Source organism: Nasonia vitripennis, assembly GCF_009193385.2.
Source record: "Nasonia vitripennis strain AsymCx chromosome 1 unlocalized genomic scaffold, Nvit_psr_1.1 chr1_random0002, whole genome shotgun sequence".
NCBI lineage: Eukaryota > Metazoa > Arthropoda > Insecta > Hymenoptera > Pteromalidae > Nasonia > Nasonia vitripennis.
In genome coordinates, this window is record NW_022279588.1 from 1,391,472 (window position 1) to 1,415,341 (window position 23,870).

The 23,870-nt window shown below is 32.4% G+C and overlaps 4 protein-coding genes across 17 annotated transcripts in view; 3 read left to right on the forward strand and 1 right to left on the reverse strand.

Moving 5' to 3' along the window:
• The window catches only part of Nos (nitric oxide synthase), a 1,339,001-nt gene that overhangs the window by 1,226,985 nt on the left and 88,146 nt on the right, over positions 1-23,870 (forward strand).
• The window catches only part of LOC116738619, a 211,474-nt gene that overhangs the window by 72,035 nt on the left and 115,569 nt on the right, over positions 1-23,870 (forward strand). The window lies entirely within an intron of this gene.
• Positions 5,410-11,386, reverse strand: LOC116416080. 2 transcript variants are annotated; one of them, XM_031922580.2, is made up of 3 exons: positions 11,114-11,386; positions 8,262-8,345; positions 5,410-7,769 (listed from the first exon to the last, which is right to left on the reverse strand). In XM_031922580.2, exons 1-3 carry the CDS (start codon positions 11,213-11,215, stop codon positions 5,496-5,498), a joined length of 2,460 nt encoding a protein of 819 aa, XP_031778440.1. In that variant the 5' UTR covers positions 11,216-11,386; the 3' UTR covers positions 5,410-5,495. The 2 variants fall into 2 exon arrangements, with proteins under 2 accessions (XP_031778440.1, XP_031778486.1); XM_031922626.2 differs by having other exon boundaries at positions 8,262-8,348; positions 11,114-11,367.
• LOC116416076 (serine/arginine repetitive matrix protein 5-like) lies at positions 11,497-18,685 on the forward strand. Of its 2 annotated transcripts, none has more exons than XR_004345101.1 (8): positions 11,497-11,930; positions 12,107-12,228; positions 14,777-14,973; positions 15,603-17,491; positions 17,744-17,854; positions 18,026-18,072; positions 18,157-18,357; positions 18,466-18,674. XR_004345101.1 is itself a non-coding variant. In XM_031922505.2 (8 exons), the coding sequence occupies exons 1-8, from the start codon at positions 11,579-11,581 to the stop codon at positions 18,615-18,617; spliced, it is 3,081 nt and encodes a 1,026-aa protein (XP_031778365.2). In that variant the 5' UTR covers positions 11,497-11,578; the 3' UTR covers positions 18,618-18,685. The 2 variants fall into 2 exon arrangements, 1 of the variants encoding a protein (XP_031778365.2); XM_031922505.2 differs by having other exon boundaries at positions 18,147-18,357; positions 18,466-18,685.

Consider the following 23,870-nt stretch of genomic DNA (forward strand, 5'->3'; position numbering starts at 1 on the left):
TCGTTTTTAATCTAGATTAATTTAATGGTTCTTAACATATAATATTAGTAGAATATTTTAATACTTAATTGTTTATTGTTCAATACAATAAAAATGTTGTGGAATTAATAAATGTGAAAAACTTTGAGTAATTGTGTTTGAATGTAAAATAATGTGGAAATTAAAAATTTTACATTTAAATTTGGAGTATCACGTCATATTTCATGTTTTCTCACAATCGGGCATATAATATCTTCGCTCCCTACGAAGACTAGCACGTTTTGCGTCCTTGCCGCGAAGACTAGCACATTTCACGAAAACACTAGTGGTTCCAGGGCTTCATGCTTAAACAATAGATGATGTTTACGAACGCCAAAGTAGTACATAGTAATATTCACATGCAAAGAGTCAGCTAGTACAAAAATTATTAAATTATCATAAGTATTTCTCATACTACAAAGAGCATTAATTCGAGCCGTAAAACGTGCTATTCCGCGGCGAAAAGTGAAAAGTGCTAGTCTTCGCGGCGAATAACGAAATGTACTAGTCTTCGGTGCGAGATCTGAAATGTACTACTCTTCGTAGGGAGCGATGATGTATTAATAATCTCACATTTACAAAATATTGTTAAATTTAAAGACTAAGATTAACAGTTTTAATGCACTCAAATTTTTGAGAGTAGAGTAATGCAACTTCTATCTAGGAGCTCTAGATTGCCAATCACTGAGTCTAGTAAGAAGGCTTCGTAGTTTTTGGCATTTAAATATAAGAATGCTTTCAATCGGTGTCGGTGTTTCAGGTCAGCCATGATTGGTCACAGGAAGTGCACGCCGAATTTTTTATTGGTGTAATTCAGATTTATTAACTAACAATCACAAAGAATTAGAGTTTATCACTTTTAATTGCGTTATAAGTAGTTAAAAATGATTTTAATTATTTGCATTAAATACGATAAAAACGATAGAATTATGTATTATTTGCGATTGTGATACTGTATATTAAAAACGATTAAAATGATTTCAATTATATGCTATTAGAAACAATTACATTTAGCTCATCATTAATTAACGATTAACTAACAAACAATCAAATATAATTAAAATTTATTACTTTTATTTATAATATAGTTTTATAAACGATACAATTGCTTTGGATTAAACCTGACATTGCGCATTATTTTCAGCGATTTCAAGGACATTAAAATAGATTGAAATAGATGAAATGAAATTGTTAGTGATAATGCGGATTGAAAACGATTAAAATTAATACTAAAAATAAGCATTAATTGCTATACGATTAAAATGTAATTAAAATTAATCAAATTTTATCGCTTTTAATCTTCAGCAATTAGCAGGGATGGTAACTGATTAGCAGCAAAAACATGCATTTTAAAAATTAAGAATCTAAAGTTAAAAGTTCTAAAGATATGGCTATCTGTACTATATTAAAATTTAACATTTAGACGATTTTGTAAAAACTCTCGAAAACTCGTAAAAAAAATTATTAGTGTAAAAAAAGTATTACGATACGTCTCGTCTATTCGTGACTAAAGTAGTCCTTATTTGAACCGTTAGGTTAGCGCACGAGCGTAGCGAGTGTGATAAATACGGTGCAAAAATGGACTACTTTAGTCACGGATAGGCGTGACTTAACAGCGGATTTTAGCCACACTGTGCTATAAATGCACTTTTACGCACGCACCGCGTGCGTTCAAGTACATTGCCCCCCCCCCCCCTGTATAAAAAATAACGTTCGATACACGTGTAAAAAGTTGATTTTACACTCGTGTAGAATCAACTTTTGCGCACTTGAATCGAAATATACTATTTCTTCACACCAGCACTAAAAATGAAAATTTCTCTCCAGGATCCAGGAGGAAAATTGTACTTTCGATGCAGGTGTAAAGAAAAATCTATTTTGCGGTAGAAATGTTCTTTGAAGATAAATCATTCAGGTTACCGAAAAAATGTCGAATGTATCAAATTTAATTAGTTTTTAGCAATAAAAGAACATAAAAAATAACTGTCTGTCCATCCGTTCGTCCGGATTATTTTTTTGCATTTATTCCACTGAACTTGATGTATTTTATAATTAAAAAACTATTTAATGTTAAATACAGGTACACATGATAAAAAAATACATTCCTACTAAAAAGCATTTTTAAGATTTGGTCCAGGTAGATTAGAAGCTGTGAAAACAATTAAAAAAAATAGACATAATTAATGTATTTTTTTTTATATTTTTGACATATATTATGACATATATGTATGTATACACATGGATGAATGAAAATTATTTTAAGATTGGTCCAGATAAAAGAGATGCTGCAAATAATTATTTGTGTAGATATGCTGTTTTTGTTTAAAGCCATCTATTTGAGAATATAAAATAACGAATGCTTTATGTATTCATGCATATCATAAGATGTAATCTGCAGTTTTGGTCGAGATAAAAGGGATAATAAAAATAATTTTTTGTGCAGATATGGTCTTTTTTATAAAGCTATGTGTTTGTAAATATGAAATAACGAATGCTTTATGTATTCATGCATATCATAAGATGTGATCAGTACATTTGGACCAGATTAAAAATGCTTTATGTATTCATGCATACTATAAGATGTAATCAGTAGATTTGGTCTAGATAAAAGAGATGCTGCAATTAAATATTTGTGCAGGTATGATCTTTTTTATCTCTTAAAAAAAGACGTCATTAAATGACGTTATAAAATGACTTCACTAAATGACGTGATTAGACGTGTCACAAATATTTTAATTGTATGATAATTACATAACTGTGTAGTATTCAAAAGTCCTAAATATTTAAAAATTGATCAAAATAAGAGGCCTTACAGGTTCTACCATCTTGATGGTAGAACAGAAAATAGGGGCTAATGCTTGAAAAATTTTATTATTTAATTATTTGTTGTTTCGTAAAATTATTAAAAATTATTTATTTGTTGGGCATTAGCCCCCATTTTCCGTTTTACCATCCGAATAGTAGCACCTGTAAGGCCACTTATTTTTAACAATTTTAAAATATTTAGGCCTTTCAAATATCACACAAGTATGTAATTTTCGTACAATCAAAATATTCAGAAAATGACGTCATAAAATAACGATATTTTTTGCGCTTCTTTTTTCAAGCTACATAGCTAGATAAAAGGAGCATATCGGCAAACATAATTATTTGCAGCAACCCATTTATCTCGACCAAAACTGCAGATTTCATATTGTGATATGCATGTGCATCATTTCATATTCACAAACAAATCACTTTAAAAAAAAGATTATATTTGCACAAATATTTAATCGCAGCATCTATTTTATCAGGACCAAATCTGTTTTTATTTATCTTTTTCGCTAGTAGGGATTCAAGATATAGTTATCATTTAATATAAAAGTGAATATTGTATTATGCATTACATTTTAGTACAGAATATAAATGTTATAGTTGTTGTAATCCTACAATTGACATCATATTATAAATGTTAATAAAAAAAGTGTTTAATTAATATTATTTTATTTTTAGATTTTGTTAATATAATTAATACTGTCATCAAATAATTGCAACAATTAATTTGTTCATCGCGAGCAAAGCGACTGTTTTTTGCTAGTATAATAATTATATGGTAATATTTGTTAAAAGTCATACATTTTGTTGTTGGCGATATTCTTTGAATCCTGCCGATAAAATCTTTCTGGCATTTTCTGTCGTCAAAATTTTTTAAAACTTTATGATCTTTTCTTTAAGAGTCATTGCAGTGTCTACCGATCCTGCACTGGTAACTTTGACATTTTTCTTATTTCTTCTTAATAATTTGTCATTCGCCCCAACCCAAACTATGTATAAAGTTGGCTGCCTGCTGAGTGTGAGTGTCTTTCATCTTCAAGACTTATAATGCTACAGTATTTTTATAATAATTTACTCTTCTTCTTTTTAGTAATTATGCATAACCCTATTGACAAATCTCAGGTGAGATCTCAGGTGAGATCTCACGTGAGATCTCACGTGAGATCTCATGACAAAATCTCATCTGACCTAGTGCGTCAATTAACTAAGTCCGTCACTCAAAAAAATTCTAAGTTCATCTCGGAAAAAATTAATTTAAAGACCATTTTTGTACGTGTTTCAGACGATTTTGAATCGTTCTAGATAGCTGCCAAATGTATGTTCCAAATTATTTTTTTTATAAAGATTTGCAAAATCCGACCAAGTCCTTAACCGAAAAAAGTTCTAAGTTCATGGGGGAAAAAATAACTTTTAGAACCATGTTTTTTATGCGTTTCAGACGATTTTGAATCGTTCTAGATAGTTGCCAAATGTATGTTCAAAATATTTTTATTTTAGAAAGATTTGCAAAATCCGACCAAGTCCCTCAACCGAAAAAAGTTCTAAGTTCATGGGGGAAAAAATAACTTTTAGAACCATGTTTTGTATGCATTTCAGACGATTTTGAATCGTTCTAGATAGCTGCCAAATGTATGTTCAAAATATTTTTTTTAGAAAGATTTGCAAAATCCGACCAAGTCCCTCAACCGAAAAAAGTTCTAAGTTCATGGGGGAAAAAATAACTTTTAGAACCATGTTTTTTATGCGTTTCAGACGATTTTGAATCGTTCTAGATAGCTGCCAAATGTATGTTCAAAATATTTTTTTTTAGAAAGATTTGCAAAATCCGACCAAGTCCCTCAACCGAAAAAAGTTCTAAGTTCATGGGGGAAAAAATAACTTTTAGAACCATGTTTTTTATGCGTTTCAGACGATTTTGAATCGTTCTAGATAGCTGCCAAATGTATGTTCAAAATATTTTTTTTTTAGAAAGATTTGCAAAATCCGACCAAGTCCCTCAACCGAAAAAAGTTCTAAGTTCATGGGGGAAAAAATAACTTTTAGAACCATGTTTTTTATGCGTTTCAGACGATTTTGAATCGTTCTAGATAGCTGCCAAATGTATGTTCAAAATATTTTTTTTTAGAAAGATTTGCAAAATCCGACCAAGTCCCTCAACCGAAAAAAGTTCTAAGTTCATGGGGGAAAAAATAACTTTTAGAACCATGTTTTTTATGCGTTTCAGACGATTTTGAATCGTTCTAGATAGCTGCCAAATGTATGTTCAAAATATTTTTTTTTAGAAAGATTTGCAAAATCCGACCAAGTCCCTCAACCGAAAAAAGTTCTAAGTTCATGGGAGAAACAATTGCTTTTAGAACCATGATTTTTATGCGTTTCAGATGATGTTGAATCGTTCTAGATAGCTGCCAAATGTAGAAAATATTAACGCAGCTGTTATAGTTTTATGAATGTAAATCTCGGTTGATTATTGCGTGAACAAAAGAAATTATAATTAATGATTTTTATTAGTCATACTTACTTTGAACGAATGTTGGTTGTGTCCCATACAACAATATAATAAATTTGAAAACATAATTACTCTAAGAATTACTTTAATGAATCTTTTATTATAACAATATGCATAGTAGTGTATCAAAATATTTAGAATATTACATATTTATTCAGTAATGTAATAAGTTTGGCATAGGACATAAGTACATCTTGTCTACATTCATATAAACTACTATTTTCTCGATGCTACTAGTGGGTATAGCTATATTTTCCTCGTGAATTCTTTCTATTACTTGACATGCTTTGTAGGCCCTTGTAAAACAGTTTTTAGTCTGTACATAATTGCATACTGTTAATTCAATACCATCAGAGATATCATCTATAAAGGCAACAATACGTATAAATTGCCCGTCCTTCAGCAATGCAAATGAGTTGTTTGAACGAGTTTTTGATATCAGATGTGATTCATACAGACAATGATTTTTAACCATTTTATAGAAGAATTCAGTAGAATGTGTAGATAAGTGTAATAAATGCAACAGTTTATCATCTGCTTTATATCGATTAAAATATAATATGTTACTATTAGATAAATGAACATTTTGGACATTTCTTAATAGAATATCATTACAATATTTTACAACATCATCGTCAGCTTGATGAATAACTTTTTCTTCTACTACGGAACAACTGTGGCAGACGTTTATGAACCTTGCAACTTGATGCGATACACCTTTAGCACACTTAATAGCTTTTAAGAGGTGCTGATTAGCCGATTCGAAGCTAAACGTGGAATTCGTCCACAGAGGTCCCCAATTCAATACACTTTTGCTTGCATGTAACAAAATATGTACATTATATGTCATGGCTTTCACATTGTATATTTCTTGGACTTCACCTACAAATTGATGTAACATTTCGTCAGCTTTATTTAATTCGTCAATATGAATATTATCTTTCAATAATATATATAAGGCTTCAACAAATAGTAACCAGTGCTGCATAGCTTTTCTGCTCAAGATAGATGGAAAAATAACAATACTATAGTACAAGACGAAATTTTCCCATTCCCGGGCCTTCCAATCTTTTCGACAACTTAATCTTCTACAATAACGAGAAGCTTGCTGAGGAATAGTTATCATGTTCATTTTGTTATCAAGAGCTTTAATAACATCGTCGCTCAAAACGTCCAAATGATAAGAAGTTAATTGCTTTGCAACACCTTCTAATGCCATATGCATATAATCGGGAGTAAATCCTTCAATGATGTCGAATTTCGGTAGGTTAATAAGAGGTGAAGGGTTCTTTACTCCGAAGACCGGGGGTTTCCCCGGAACCGCTTCTAACATGAGAGACACAGTATCATTGTGATTTCGAAGTTCTATTGGTGCATTCATTAATGGATATTTCATAATTCCATGATATTCTCCGGGATGTAAGCACCAATTACATCCATATTTACCATTGTACTGAGTTAAGCCTTGAACGGGAGCTCGGGCAACAGCATCAACACAACATGTCTGTACATAAATTTTCAGAGTTCGTTGTTCATTTTTTATTTTAATAGGAACTCGACATTTATTAACAAGATCTACAAATTTATCTAAAAATACTGTCATGTTTGGTTTTTTATTAGTAAACAGTAATCCGCATACTACTAGTTTATTTGTTCTAATTTCTTTCGGTAGTTCGTTGATCATCAGATACAGTGGCCAAATAGAATACTGAGAGCACTTAAATTTCGGGGCTCCGTCAGTATTAAATACTGCAGTAACATAATTATCTTTCTCTTCATTTGGTAACGATTTAACGAACTCAGTATATTTTTTACCATCATAAACATCACTAATATGCCCTTGCTTATGCACTCTTTGATTCGTTACATAATAAAAATAATCCTCATGATTACTTATAAGATCCGAAATTTGTTGTGCCGGGTTTATTAAGGTAAAAAAGGTTGAATCGGTATTATTCTTAAGATTAATTGTAGAATTGCAGACATTACAAATACTACTAGATGGTATATCTCCAATTTTTCCTAAATATACTGAACATTCCTGACAAACAACGTGATATTCCACACCCTCTTTCGGATTGACAAGTTTATCAATAATATGTCGCGAATCTGGTAATATAGGAGTCTCAAACATACTATTAATGAGCTTGAATAAATTTATCAAGCCAGAGAAAGATAACTCATTAGAAATACTAAATTTCAAAATCATTAAAAAAATTTCTCCTCTACTTTTGTTCATTGTTGTTGAAATTTTTTCAAAAAAAGCTTTATGCTCAATAAACTCCTTCAAATTACCGATCTTGCCATATATATTATTCAATTCATTGTTCAGAATTATTTTAGATAGTTCGATTCTCCAATTCCATTCAGTTGTGCCGTACGTTGTATCTTCTACGTCTCCATCATAGATATTTTCTACATTAATATCCTAAAGAATATGACGTGTTAAAAATTTATTAGAACGATAAGTATATAGCAAACTGCATTTTACAAAATTCGTTTTCTACTTCGTACAAATTGCCCTACTGAAAAAAATCACGTGATAAACACGTGACTTATCACGTGATAAATGACGCGATATTAGTAATCAATTGATCATATGGTTAATCACGTGATTATATAATTGAGAATTATTCACGAGATCAGTCACTTGATTAATGATGCAGCCAATCACGCAATTAATCACGCAATTAATCACGCAATTAATCGCGCGACTATTCACGTGATTTACTTACAATAATTTTTGTATTATACAAAATTTTTAAAAACGAAAAATTTAGAAGTAGGATGCCTAATTTATGTATGATTAGTTGCGTGATTAATCGCGTGACTAAACTTTTTTGACAATTTTAATGATCTGAATTCAATTTGTAAATGTTTTTAAAAAACAGTTTGCTCTAGAACATAAACAAATACTAACCTCTATAACTGTAGACTGAGCATCAGTATTGATAAAAGTATCCTGCTCTATATCCATTAAATCATTTTCTTCTGTCTCTACCTGCTACTTTCAATACATAATTGATTAATTTTGTTAGTAATAAAAAAAATTAATAAGTATACATTATTGCAACTCTTCATAATTCAAGGTACTTATTATCGTGACTGAGTGAGTGAGCATTAAAAGTGTAAAGCATATTTATTGCCATTTTATTTTGTATGATAACCCTGCTAAAAATAGTCAATAGGGATCGATTAAATTTTTAATCGAATTTTAAGCTGAATCTTAATCACACTTTTTGTATTAGAACTCGATTAAAATCGATAGAATTGATAGGAGTCGATAAAATTTAATACGAAAAGCAACAATTAAAGTCGATAGTTAATACCAACGATTCGCGTTTATTAACTTTAATAGTCATTTTTCGTATAGAGTTTTATTGATTCCTATCGATTCTATCGATTTTAATAGAGTTCTAATACAAAATGTGATTAAGATTCAGCTTCAAATTCGATTAAAAATTTAATCGACCCCTATTGACTATTTTTAGCAGGGAAGGGAAAAATTGTAAACATGAATTTTGCGACGAATAATTTTTTTAGTAATTCACGTGAGTAGTTACGTGAGTACTCACATGGGTGCTCCTGTGATTACTCACGTGGATACTCACATGAGTACTCCAGTGATTACTCGCGTGAGTAGCCACATGATTATATACTTACGTAAATACTCACGTGAGTACTCAAGTGAGTATTCACGTGAGTAATTTATCGATACAATCACGTGATTTCTTACTACTTTTGTATAAGTTTTAACTTTAACTTTATTTCAGAATACATTTTAAAAATCATGTCTGTTCCCTTCCTGCTGGAAAAAGCCGATTGAAATCGATAGAAATCGATAAGATTCACCATTCAAGTCGATAAGATTTTTTATCGACTTGAATAGTGAATCTTAATGCCATTTTTTGCATTAGGGCTTGATAAAATGCGATATAAGTCGATATAGGCCGATATAGATCGATACAGGCCGATGAAAACTCTATGCGAAAAATTACAATTGAAATCAATAGACTCAAGATCATCTTGAATATTATCGATATCAATTGTAATTTTTTACAATATCTATATACAATACAATATTTACCTATATCGGCCTATATTGACTTATATCGCATTTTATCAAGCCCTAATGCAAAAATTATCATTAAGATTCACTTTTCAAGTCGATAAGACATCTTATCGACTTCTATTAACTTTTTCCAACAGGGCTATTATCAAAAAATTTGGATCCTCTTTTTTTTATTTGAAGTTCTTTATAAAATAATTAAAATCCCTAAAATTGACATAATGAGGACCTATTTAGGTGTTACTATCCGTATGATAACACCAAAACTCTGACTGTGAGCTTAAAATTTTTTATTTTACAAAATTAAAAAAAATTTTTGTTTAAATAAAATTATGGATATTAAGCTAATTATCACCTGATTATCAGCTGCCGTTTTGGCACATTATCAGCTAATTATGAGCTCATAATCAGCTGAATATAAGATATGTACTATCTTATAGAGGTAGAGGCAGGCTAATTTGAGGTTAGGAGGTTAGGATGGCACACACATATTGATTTGCTTACAACTCGATAAACTACATTTAATCATAATGCCAGTTAATAAATTAATTCAATTTCATAAATAATCTAATTTGCTTTATTCAAAACAGCCCTACTTCTCAATCTTCACAAAGTTTTTGTGATCGCGTACACTGAACTTCATTCCACTTAACTAAAGCAATTAAGTCATCAAAATTTATTTCATGTTATTTGGTTAAACAAATTAATAGATATTATTTAAATTAGCATGATAATAGTGCAAAATATTATATCTTGTTTAACAAAACTTAAATTACAATGAAACCATTAGAATTCATTCATCGTGACTTGTCGAGCACACTAGATACAAATTTTAAATCTTGCTTGGTATAGATATAGATCAGATGCTATTAGAAAATTCTTATCTTTTAAAATTAAAAAGTACGACCCAATGGTTAAGATTCTTTTGAATTTTTCCAATAGCTTCTGAACTATAAAATAAAAAGTTATTGATCTGTACTCTTTTCGGAAATGCCAAAAGCTAAAAAATAAGTTAAAATAAAATTTATCATGTAATCATTTTCATTAGCTGATTTCAGATTTTGACCAAACACCGATGCCAAGCAAATTTTGAAATCTAATGTACTCGATAAATCACAATGAATGTCCTAGTAGGTTCATATTAGGTTTAGTTAAATGTTAAACAAGACATTTCGACTATAATGATGGTGATATGAATAATGTCTATTAATTTTATTAATCAGTTGTAAATACCACACAGTTTAATATGACGCACCGAACAAAGACAGATAGGTAGATGGACACTACACTTTATATTTAAATAAATATAAGTTTTTATAGAAATAAAAGCAAATATAACATACAAAATTATACTACAGTACATTGTCTGATTTTAAATAATAATTATCATCAAATTAATAAATTGTGTACATACATTATTCTGAAATGATCAAGTCTGTACACAAAAATTGAGAAACGTGCGTTCAATATTGTAATATTAGTATTCAACTGCAATAATATTATTAATAACAAACAATGAATTTTTCAATGTATAGTATAAATATAAATTAAATGTTTAATTTTGTAATTAGATAAATCCATAAATTTTGTCAATAAGTTTTAAAAAAAAATAAATAGGCCTTCTTAATATCATTATTTTTAAAAGTTGCAAAATTATGTATACTATTAAAACATTACTTTTAAGAATATATAATTTTGTTTACCACTTCAGTATCTGATGTATTCAGATCAAGATTATGGCGTTCAGCTGTACGCGGTATAATAGCTGGATCTCCATCAAATAAATATTGCTTATACCTCTTCATTATGCACTATTTATCACTATTTAAAATAATCTATTTATTTCAATTATTATCTAAGTAAATAATATGCATACATATAGATTACATGCGTGTTGACACCTTAGAGCATATACTACATGGAGGAAGGACGCTTACGGCGACAGTGTATTCGACTCACAGAGAGAGAAAGTTAAACTTTTCACTTTTGTATATATACATCAACATGTATAGATCTACAGTCCGTTCCGTTCCCTTGTTAGTTGTCTCGTTTCGCGTCTTCTCGTTGCTTAAAATAGAAAAGAGGTATCCCCTCTATTGTTTATAGTCTATGGTCTATATAATCTTTCTGCTTTGATCGACGATGTATATATATATATATATATATACATGTGTGCGTTATCACTTATCTTTTGTGATGTGCAAACTATACGAAGTAGTATTTTATATAAATTATTATATATTTTTACTGTTTTAAAAAAACTACGTAATAATAGTTTAGTGATGGCTAAAATAAAATACGCATGTATTATCACAAAAGATGATCCAAACAAAAGGTATTGTAAACCAGTTGATGTTATCTACAAATCTAAAAAGGAAAAAGAACATATATCTCCATCTAATGCACAAGATTTTGATGAGAGTCACGTCTATCAAGTTTATTGGAGGTCGTGTGGAAGCAACTGTAACATTGAAGATAAATGTTGCTCATTTTACAAAGCTCATATTATCAGTCTAGGAGGTTAGTATATTTTAAGATATGTGTCATTTGCAAAAAAATGGATACTTCTGAGTCAAATTATGGCTCCAAAAAAATCTTATTTTTTTGCAAATGACCCATATACATATTCCTTATTGCAACTACTTATATATTTAATTCTATTTTAATTTCTTATATATCTACTTATCTTCTTACAGAATCTGAAGATAAGACATTAGAAGCAGCTAATAAAAGGCAAAAAAGATTTCGATTAAAGAAAAAAATTGATACAAGCTGTGAATCAACTGAAAGTACGGTCGAGGAGGAAGTACAAATATCCGTAAGTCTTTATTATTGTTATTATTTTTATAATCCTCTATTATATAAAAGGGCTTAACGTACCCATGGGCCGTGAAGCCTCTCGGTTTCCACATCTTTTCTCAATTACTTAACATTTAGTAGTCATCTTGATACATAAACATCGTCTACAGGAAAATTTTTTAATTCGTATCTCTTTTAAATCTTCTTTTTAAAACCTTGTGTTTAACAACAGCATTGACAAGGGTAACAATTTCAGACCCGTCTCACAGAACACGAAAGTGAACAGTGCCCCTCAATTAAAACACATAAAGTCAACATAGGCACAAGTTTTTATCACAAAAAGTTAAAATTTTTTAGTTACTTATACATACAGTTGACGTTATTTTGTCTATATCGCATCTAATTTGATTTTAATTAAAATTTTTTAGTTACTTATACATACAGTTGACGTTATTTTGTCTATATCGCATCTAATTTGAAGTAAAACCAATTTTTCACACTATTTATACATATTGTTACGCATGCTCAGATTTTATTGATAAACAAGAGCAAAATATTTAAATAAATATAACCGGCACAGCCTTCCGAACGTTTAGTCTGCTCTGATACTAAAATATATTTCTAATGAAAAACTATATTAAAACATTCTAGAAAATTTTAACATACAAAATTAGTAATATTTGTAATATTTGTAATGTTAGTAGTATTTTAACGTACAAAGTTGCTGGCACGTGCTGCTATCTGTGTACTATTATCACATTGTGATATTAACATACACAGAAAAAAAAAACTCGCCTAACCTTTTATATCTTTGTAGTTATTATTATAATATAATTTTTTTCAAATTTTCCTTAAAGCTATAAATATTTATACCTTACATAAATGGAGTGACGTTAGGAGCGGCTGACCCTGCTAGTTATATTATTACTTTTTATTATGTTTAAACACATGCGTATATTGGTGGTTCTCTGTAGGATAGATTATTGCTAATCGAGTTACATAGGTCCAAGCTTGTCAATTTTGAAGTTTTTGTATTCTTCTCATGTTTTTATTAATGGGTAATTGTAACGATAATGTTAAGTTGACACTGAACATACTGTACACAAAAATACCCTACAAAAATTTATTCTCCTACACGGAAAAATTATACATAGATATTTTCTACATAAGAATTCCCTACACACGTTTATGGTTATTTTTATTGCCTTGCAAAACTCTACAGAAGCGTATAACCTATTATTGTAACAATGGTATAACAATAGGTTATACGCTTGTGTAGAATTTTGCAGTGGAGTAAAAATAACCAAAAATGTGTGTAGGGAATTCTTATATAGAAAATATCTTTGTAGAATTATTCCGTGTACGAAAATAAGTTCATGTAGGGTATTTTTGTGTACAGTATGTTCGGCGTCGTTAAGTTCATGTTTGAAATTTGAACTATAAGATGTATGTATTTATGTTAATGTTATTTATGGCTATAATAACCAAAAAAACAAGTACATATATTTATTATCTATGATCTAAAATACGTTTGGTGCTAATAGGAAAAGTCGATATTTTAAAAATTAATCACTGAAAATTGCTGTACGACATAGATAACCCAACCAATTTTTTTTTTTGATTTTCGGTTTTTATTATTCTTTACTGTCATGATTTTTTTCAAAACCTTGGACTATTTATTTTTGAAAATGTGATTCTATTTAAAATTAGCACCTTTTTTATCATAACAATTCAATGAAATGGTCAATCTTGAAAATCTTGCGGGAGAAAATAGAAAATTATAAGCTGTTGTAGAACCATTATTAACATATTTATTAAATAAATTATATATTTAAAAAAAATGAAAAAATATTTTTTTTTTTTAAATCAAAAAATGGCCATTAAATCGGCTTTAATTGTCAAAATTAGAAAAAAAATTTCCCGAATTTTACTAATATAACTATATTTTTTAATAATAATTTCATATATATGTGTGTGTGTGTGTGTGTGTGTGTGGGCCTTTGCTGCGTGTTTTTATCGCTATCAAACTATTGTCGCTGTCAATTTCCTACATTTACACCCCCCCCCCCCCACACACACCCCGTCACTCACGTGATTACTCACGCGTTTACTCACGCGATATCTCACTTTGCGATATACTAATATTACGATACGAGTGCGCAAAGTGGATCGTTCCCGCACAAGCAAAGTAGTGTGGTAGAGTAGTTTCACCCTCGTGGGGACAATATCGCCCGAGCGAAGCGAGTATCGTACGATATTTTATGAAATAACGTGAATAAACCGAGATTTATTGAGTGCATTTTTGCACGTGCGTGACCTAAATCGAGGTTTAGGCCACGGCGTGTCATAAACTATTATAACCAAAATGTCCATTTTTAAAAAAAAATATAAAAAACGCTTGCTTGTACAGGTAAAAAAAATGAAAAAGGCCTGCTGCTGAGGTTAGCGCCCAAGCGATTTTACGTGATATATTACATAAAATATTTATGCTATGAAAGGCAATATATAATATTGTAGTTATTTTGTATAAAATGATTGTTTAAATAAACTGTATATTATATTTATAGCAATCGAGTAAACTTGCTACAAGTAAAGGAAATATTATTAACTCCAGTAATGTTATCCAAAAGTACAAAAAGAGCATTTTATTACAAACAAGAAAGCAGCTTTGTCTCGATGATGCAAATGATGATGATAAATCTACCGATGAAGGTGTAATAAAAAAAAGGCGCATATCAGAAATGTGTGAAAACCTTAGTTTAGGGTAATCAAAATTTCTATTCAAAGGCTTATAATTATTTTAAAAACTTCTTAACGTCTGTAAATGTAAATAAACATGAGAATTTATACAATTGAATGTTAGCATGTTTAATAATGTTATTACTTTTAGACAGAAATTAATGGTTTTTAAATCGAATTTTAAATTAAAGAATTTCCTTAGTATAAATGTGTACCCTGCTAACAAAGTTAATAGAAGTTGATAGAAATCAATAAGATTTTTTATCGACTTGAGACTAACTTTTAATACCATTTTTCGCATTAGTACTTTATAAAAGGCGATAACATCGATATAAGTCGATAAAATTCTATATGAAAAAATTCAATAGAAATAGATGGAAGTTTAAGAAGATTGAGTCTATAGCTTTTAAGTGTGATTTTTCGTATAGAATTTTATCGACTTAAATCGATGTTATCACATTTTATCAAGTTCTAATGCAAAAAATGGTCTTAAAAGTTAGTCTCAAAGTCGAGAAAAAATCTTATTGATTTCTATCAACTTCTATTAACTTTTTTTAGCAGCGTACATACGTATATTTTTATATTTTTTTAATTATTTTTAATGCAAATGAAATAGTTTTAAAAATAATACAAATTATTTATTCTGGGTTGTAGTGCAATTGGTGATTCCACGAAATTACTAAACAATAAGGAGCCACGCATCGTTTTACAAAAGATACCATTAAATACAATGCCTACTCGAAACGATTCAATGTCATCTGGGTTTTCTACACTTCCATTAAAACTGTCGAGACAGAAGTCCCTTCAACTCGAACCTTTTTCTAAAATCAACTGCTCCTCACCTTCCTTACTTGCAATAAAACCTAAAGCGAAGTTACAGTCTTGCTTGTCACAAAATGTTACGCCAAAGTCACGATCGAATTCGAAAATAAAGTCACGGTCTAGGTTTAAGTCACGGTTTAGGTCTAAGTCACGGTCGAGGTCTAAGTCACGGTCTAGGTATAAGTCACGGTCGAGGTCTAAGACACGGTGTAGGACTAAGTCACGGTCTAGGTCACGGTCGAGGTCTAAGTCACGGTCGAGGTCTAAGACACGGTGTAGGACTAAGTCACGGTCTAGGTCTACGTTGCGATCTAGGTCTAAGTCACGGTCTAAATCTAACTCACAGTCATTGTCTAAGTCACTGTCAAGATTACAGTCACCGTCTAGAATGAAATCACGATCAAGATCACAGTCGCCGCCAGGAACGGAGTCGCTGTCAAGATTACGGGCACTTTCAAAGTCACAATCAAGATCACAGTCGCCGTCTGGATCGAAGTTACAATCTAACACTAAGTCACGCTCTAGGTCTAAGTCACGTTCTAGATCTAAGTCACGTTCAAGGTCAATTTCAAGTATCGTTGGTGGTGTGTCTTTCGACCTCTCAAGATTTTCGTCAAAATCAAGGTCTAAGTCACGTTCTAGGTCTAAGTCAAAGACAAGGTCAAAGTCAAAGTCACGTTCTAGGTCTAAGTCAAAGACAAGGTCAAAGTCAAAGTCAAGATCTGAGTCAAAGTCAACGTCTAAGTCACGTTCTAGATCTAAGTCAAAGTCAAGGTCAAAGTCACGTTCTATATCGAAGTCAAAGTCAAGGTCTAAGTCACGGTCTAGCTCAAAGTCACGGTCTAGGTCAAAGTCGAGGTCTAGGTCAAAGTCACGGTCTAGGTCTAATTCACGGTCAAGGTCAAAATCACGGTCTAGGACAAAATCACGGTCTAGCTCTAAGTCACGGTCCAGGTGTAATTCACGCTCTAGGTCTAAGTCACGATCTAGATCTAAGTCACGTTCAAGGTCAATTTCAAGTATCGTTGGTGGTGTGTCTTTCGACCTCTCAAGATTTTCGTCAAAATCAAGGTCTAAGTCACGTTCTAGGTCTAAGTCAAAGACAAGGTCAAAGTCAAAGTCACGTTCTAGGTCTAAGTCAAAGACAAGGTCAAAGTCAAAGTCAAGATCTGAGTCAAAGTCAACGTCTAAGTCACGTTCTAGATCTAAGTCAAAGTCAAGGTCAAAGTCACGTTCTATATCGAAGTCAAAGTCAAGGTCTAAGTCACGGTCTAGCTCAAAGTCGAGGTCTAGGTCAAAGTCACGGTCTAGGTCTAATTCACGGTCAAGGTCAAAATCACGGTCTAGCTCTAAGTCACGGTCTAGGACAAAATCACGGTCTAGCTCTAAGTCACGGTCCAGGTGTAATTCACGCTCTAGGTCTAAGTCACGATCTACGTCTAAGTCACGGTCTACGCCTAAGTCACGGTCTACGTCTAAGTCACGGTCTAGGTCAAAGTCACGGTCTAGGTCAAAATCACTGTGTACGTCAAAGTCACGGTCTCGTTCAAGCTCGCGGTCACGGGTAGGGTCACGAAATAATCCGCCATCCCGTTCTCCTTCTCTCTCTCCCCACCGTTCTAATGCTGGCGATGCCCTTGAGGATGGAAATCGATCTGGATCACAATCGCCTGTAAGACAGCAGCATGCACAAGTACAAGTGGAGGATGAAAATGATGATGGTAATAAAATTTTGTTGTTTATATGTGTATATACAAATACCGTGACAAAAAGTGGTTCTATTTCAAATTTAGTAAGCCAAAAATAAAAAATAAAATTTACAAATCTAAAATTTTTAAAATTTGGATTGATGCTTGCTCATTACATTCCAGTTTGCGGTTATTACTTAGTCTTTCAAAATCTAGAACATTATAAATATTTAGATTTATACCTAGATACACATAGTTTAAAATACTAATCCAAAACTACCGTAGATTTGGATGACGATGAAGTGGGCGAAGAAGATGCAAACTTTCCTGTGTTACAAAGATATAAGCCGAAACTATACAAACGATACAAGAAATATAATCTACTTACACCTGCAGGTACCAATTATTTTATAACACATGCATAAAAAAGACATTTTGCAGTATTTATTAAGTTTAGTTAAAATACAGTTTATCGAGCGACAGAAGAAAAGGAAGCAAAAGTGCTTTTTTTGTTCTGCCCTCACCGGAAGTACGCTATTATTTAATTAATTTGTTTTTTTCTTACAGCGACACCTGAACGATTTGATCGCTATGCCATAGTTGAAAATAATAAAGTAATAACTTTTCTTAAATCATGTGTATTTTACTTCAATATTATTCAGTAAATAATTATATTATTAATATGTAGGTGTACTTAGGACTAGGGTGCACCGCTGGAAAATATAGTTGGAAATTAAGCAAAAAAAAAGGCTTGTTGGTCTTTACCAGGGAGATGGCTAAATATTTGTGGAAAAATAAAGTTGAAAATATTTGCTTGGACATAACAAAAGTAAAAAATTCCATTCCTGGTCGAAGTCCTGTAAAATTGTGCTCACCAAGAAAATTGGAATTATATTTAAGTAAGCAAAATTAATTTTTCATTTTTTGCAACAATATAAAAAGTGTTATCTTTTTGTGAAATTTTCTGTGCGACAGAGTAAATATAAAAAGTTTCTTTCTGTTTACAGGCTTAGTTAAAGACTACATCAATACAGATGATCGTTACAAAAATTTGGAGGACGAAGTAAAGAGAGTAATGATAAGAGACAGTACACGAAGATTAAGTATTAACATAAGAGACAACAGGAGAAAAAGAATTCTTTTGAATGAACAACGTTAGATGAAAATAATACATTACACAATTATACGTTATGAAATAAAAGTTGTTTAATATTTCTGCATATGAAACTTTTTTCTTATTATGATTCTTTTTTTGTCTAGAACGATACAAGATCATCTGAAACGCGGGAAAAACATGGTTCTAAAAGTAATTTTTCCCCCCTGCACTTTGAATTTTTTCGGCTCAAGAAATTAGTCTGATTTTGCGATTCTTTATAAAAATAAAAATTGGGAACATACATTTGGCAGCTATCTAGAACGATTCAAAATCGTCTGAAACGCATAATAAACATGGTTCTAAAAGTAATTTTTCCCCCATGAACTTAGAATTTTTTCGGTTGAGGGACTTGGTCGGATTTTGCAAATCTTTCTAAAAAAAAATATTTTGAACATACATTTGGCAGCTATCTAGAACGATTCAAAATCGTCTGAAACGCATAAAAAACATGGTTCTAAAAGTTATTTTTTCCCCCATGAACTTAGAACTTTTTTCGGTTGAGGGACTTGGTCGGATTTTGCAAATCTTTCTAAAAAAAAAATATTTTGAACATACATTTGGCAGCTATCTAGAACGATTCAAAATCGTCTGAAACGCATAAAAAACATGGTTCTAAAAGTTATTTTTTCCCCCATGAACTTAGAACTTTTTTCGGTTAAGGACTTGGTCGGATTTTGCAAATCTTTCTAAAAAAAAAATATTTTGAACATACATTTGGCAGCTATCTAGAACGATTCAAAATCGTCTGAAACACGTACAAAAATGGTCTTTAAATTAATTTTTTCCGAGATGAACTTAGAATTTTTTTGAGTGACGGACTTAGTTAATTGACGCACTAGGTCAGATGAGATTTTGTCATGAGATCTCACGTGAGATCTCACGTGAGATCTCACCTGAGATCTCACCTGAGATTTGTCAATAGGGAAGTATATTGTGTACCAAGGGCGTAAAGTGGGCTTTTTTAGACCAAGTGTGGAATTAGTAGTACAAATCGAAGGCGAGGTAGCACGAGCTGAAGGCAAGTGCGTTTCCGAACCAAAGACGAGTACTACAAACTACACGAGGTAAAAAAATCCACGTAGCTAATTTCCAAGTTTTCAAAATATGACTCACCAACACAAAATTTGCAGTTTACAAGAAAATTTTGGCTGCTGCCGACTTTTTTTTGTCAGCCGGTAAAAAAGTGCTTAATGTACCTGTGTGCGGTAAAGCCATTCACATCTTTTCTCAATAACTTAACATCTAGGAGTTACCCTGACACCTGGACATCATCTATGAGGCGGATATAATTTTGGGGCTTAAAATTGTTGGACCTTATAATTTCTGGTATTTTAAAATTATTGGCCTTAACATTTTCGGGTCTTGAAATTCTTAACCTTCAAATTTTTAGGCTTTACAATTTTCGGGCATTAGAAATGTTAGGTTATTTAAATTTTCCCGTGTGCTGAGAAGCCATTTACATATTTTCTCAACAACTGACATATTTTATTTTTTTATTATTATTTATAATTCATAGCGCATTATTTACATATATATCTAAAATAAGAGATGATTTATTTGTTTATTATTAATTAAAATATATCTACTTTTACTATTATACTAAATTATACTTAAGGTATCTGTGTGCCGTGAATCCATTCACATATTTTCTTAATAACTGATATATTTCATTAGTTTATTATTAATTTAATATATTATGATATACAATATTTTTCGTATTGTAACGAGCGCTGAGATTGTAGATTAGGATTTCGAGGATAACAGACGACATCAGCGACGACGCTTACAGGAAAATTTCTGCGAGGAGCGAGAGCGCTCAGACTCGTTTTCGCTTTAACCGTGTCAACAGCTACGCTACCGATACTGTCAACAATCCGCGAGCCGTTTTTCCGTACCGGCGTACAAGTGTGTTTCCGAGCTTCGAGTGCCTGGAGGGACGCCAGATCCACCCCAGCCCACAACTATTCCTGGTACCGTCAGCGGTCGTGAGAATGAGAGATAAAGCGTTCAGCCAGCGACCGAGTAAGTAGGTTCTCCAATTGATATCCGGGACAAAGCCGCCGAAGGCCGAGATTTGTCGCCACCGAATCGTCAGCCCAGCTTCGCCTGAAAAACCGCGTGCGTCCTCCTCGCAATCGCGCGCGCAAGCGTCGTCTATTCGAATTTGTGCCATATTATATTTCACTCAGACGCAGACAATATATTTTCTTGCTATTAACTTTACACGCGAGTGTTTCTTCCTTGTGTAATTCTTTATTACCCCAGCCGTCTGCTTACCCACGGATCGACGGAGGAAAGCGTGGTGTTTTGGGCGCACTACACATTTGTAGCGAGCATTCGGCAGGCTAACGCACGCGTGATAGCGCTGCACCAGCGGCTAACGTCCGCTCGCTATCGCCTGGTCATCAGCGAAGGATCGCCGACCGGAAAATTAACCTCCTGGAGGTGACGTGCGGCATCTTCGCGGCTGCACGATAAGCTGACGAATCGCCCCGTTATAGTATATATCTTATTTGAATCATCATTATTTTCACTTTTATCCTCGAAACTTGAATTTCTTGATAGTAAAATTGTTAAATTTTATTGAATGTCACCCTGGATAATGCTATATAATTGACCATGACTAAAAACTGGATTTGGTAAATAGATACCAACTTTGATCAATGTTTGGCCTTGTGATTTGTTGATTTTCATGACATATCCTAATCGTACTGAAAACCCTATTCAAAATTTTACTCAAGATCGTATGTAAGAACTTACGTAATATCATACATCATCTTATCAAAGATCATGTGTAAGATCGTACATAAGATCTTATCAGCGAATTTTGACCAAGAACAAAGATAAGATCTTACGGAAGATCTTATATAAGATCTTATGTTAATGATAAAAAAAATTTATTTATCAAATATTCATTCAAAATCTTCCGCAAGATAGTATACAAGATCTTGCATAGAACATTACGTTATATCTTTCCCAATTTCTTACATAAGATCTTCTCATTACGATTTTGATTGTTTATTCCAGAATGATTAATTTTTGAATTAAACTCGCTTCGCTCGCCAACCCCCAATTTTAAAATAGGTAGTAATTTATAAGTTGAAAATATTTCTACTGCAGTTCTAATTGTATTCGATATTCAAAAATCTATTATGTTTAAACTCGCAGTGGTTACCTATAACATAATGCAAAGCAACCGTATCAACAACATATAACAACAAATTCTTGGCAGTTTTGTATTCACGTCGCGTAAAAAATTTGTTTAAGTTTGAGTTAAATTCGAAGTTTTACTCGCGATTTTTTAATGCTATATGCACAAATAGTTTAGTTATTCCTATAAAACTGAATTCAAAATTAAATCGCGAGTTTTTATGTATAATTTATTGTGTAGGATACTAAATCCAGGCTGCAATCATTTGAAAGAGAGAAGGAGAGAGAGAAAGAGGAAAAGAGAGATAAAGAGAACCATACTCAACATTGAAATTTAAGTATTTTCAATCTATAAAATGTTGACATAGTAGATAGACAGAATATCCAATAAAATGTCAGAATGTGAAATAGCAAAAAAAAATCCTTAGAGATGGCAATTGCTTATTTTGTTGCTTTTAGTATTTTTCGTTTAATACGGAAGAAAATCATATGAAAATTAGAGCCGAAATTGTAAATCATGTTTATAAGAATTAGGGATATTTTGAGCCATTTATCGTAGGCGACGAATCTTGAAAAATTACTGATAGAAATTGTAACGGGGTATAAATTCGATCAACGAATGACTCGTTAAACGACTGGATCGCGTTTCCTCGATGCGGCGGAGGATTCCTCACCGGCCGCGAAACACCTCCGTTACATGCAGCTGCTTCGGCTGCTTCTGTTTTGCTGGGTCTACGCGCAGCCTGGCGCGTGCTCGGCTTCTCAACTGCGTTAAATAAGTACTAATAAATAACGCCCGCGGAGGCGGCGGTATTCGTAGGAAGGAACAGGGATCGGAAATAAGCGAGCGAGGTTTAGAAATGACGACAAATCACGTAAAATAAAAAGACTAAGGTTATATTTACTAGTCGCGAAATAAACGTGAAGTTACAATAATGAAATAATAATACGCGAGTCGCCAACAACTTTGCGACTCGCCGCGACGCCAGAATAATCGCGCTTGCACGCGTGTATCGTCGTGAAGGTCTCGCGCGCCGGATCACCCTCGCATGGGTGATATACACTCACACATGCACTCTCTCCCATGCACTGCGCATCACACAAACCTTCTCGTTCTCGTCGCCGACGCTCCTAATCCCGGGCAGACTGCAGGACTAGACGTTGCTGGACCGCTAAGCAGGGAGATCAGGAATACCCAGTCTCCGCGTCTCACTCACTCACAAGGTACACTTCGATCCGCTGGACACAGCACAGCACACGATATCACGAAGCTTTTGGATTTCTATAAGCGAAGTCGCGTGTTTACCTTCTGAAGGCCGAGAGCTATCTGAGCGCCCACCTGAAGGGTTAGCCCCCTGTTAAAAATAAATACATATTTTTTGTATGTATCTTTAGTACGTACTAAAAACATGTAATTTGCCTGGTAATACGTATTAAAAATATGTACTGATTTGGGACTGACTATTTAATAGTATATTGTGTACCAAGGGCGTAAAGTGGGCGTTTTTAGGCCGAGTGTGAATTTTGCAGTCCGAGTCAAGGCGAGTTAGCCCGAGCCAAAAGCGAGGGCGTTTACGAACCGCAGACGAGTACTGCAAAATCTACGAGGACAAAAAGCCCACTTAGCCCTTGGTGCACACCATATTTTATGTAACGCGCGGACGTATTTTCGTGTTTTTTCGTACGTGTTAAGAGGGACTGATGTGACTATTTTTTGACACGGCAGCCGTGCTCTTGTCTTATTCAAACATTATATAAAATAAATAAATAATGCAAATTTATCAAAATCAATTTTTTTTTTAAATTACAAAAAAAAAATTTGCGGGCAATAAAGACGCCGGTCAAAAAAGAGTCACTTTAGTCCCTATTAATAGGTACGAAAAACGCGAAAATCGTTCGCGTGTTACATAAAATATATTAAATATAAATATAAGTATTTGATGTGCCCATAAATGGAAGTACCATAAGGATAATAACACAATTTATGGCCACATCAAATATTTATATTTATATTTAATATATTTTAAATAGTCAGTCCCAAATCAGTACATATTTTTAATACGTATTACCAGGCAAATTACATGTTTTTAGTACGTACTAAAGATA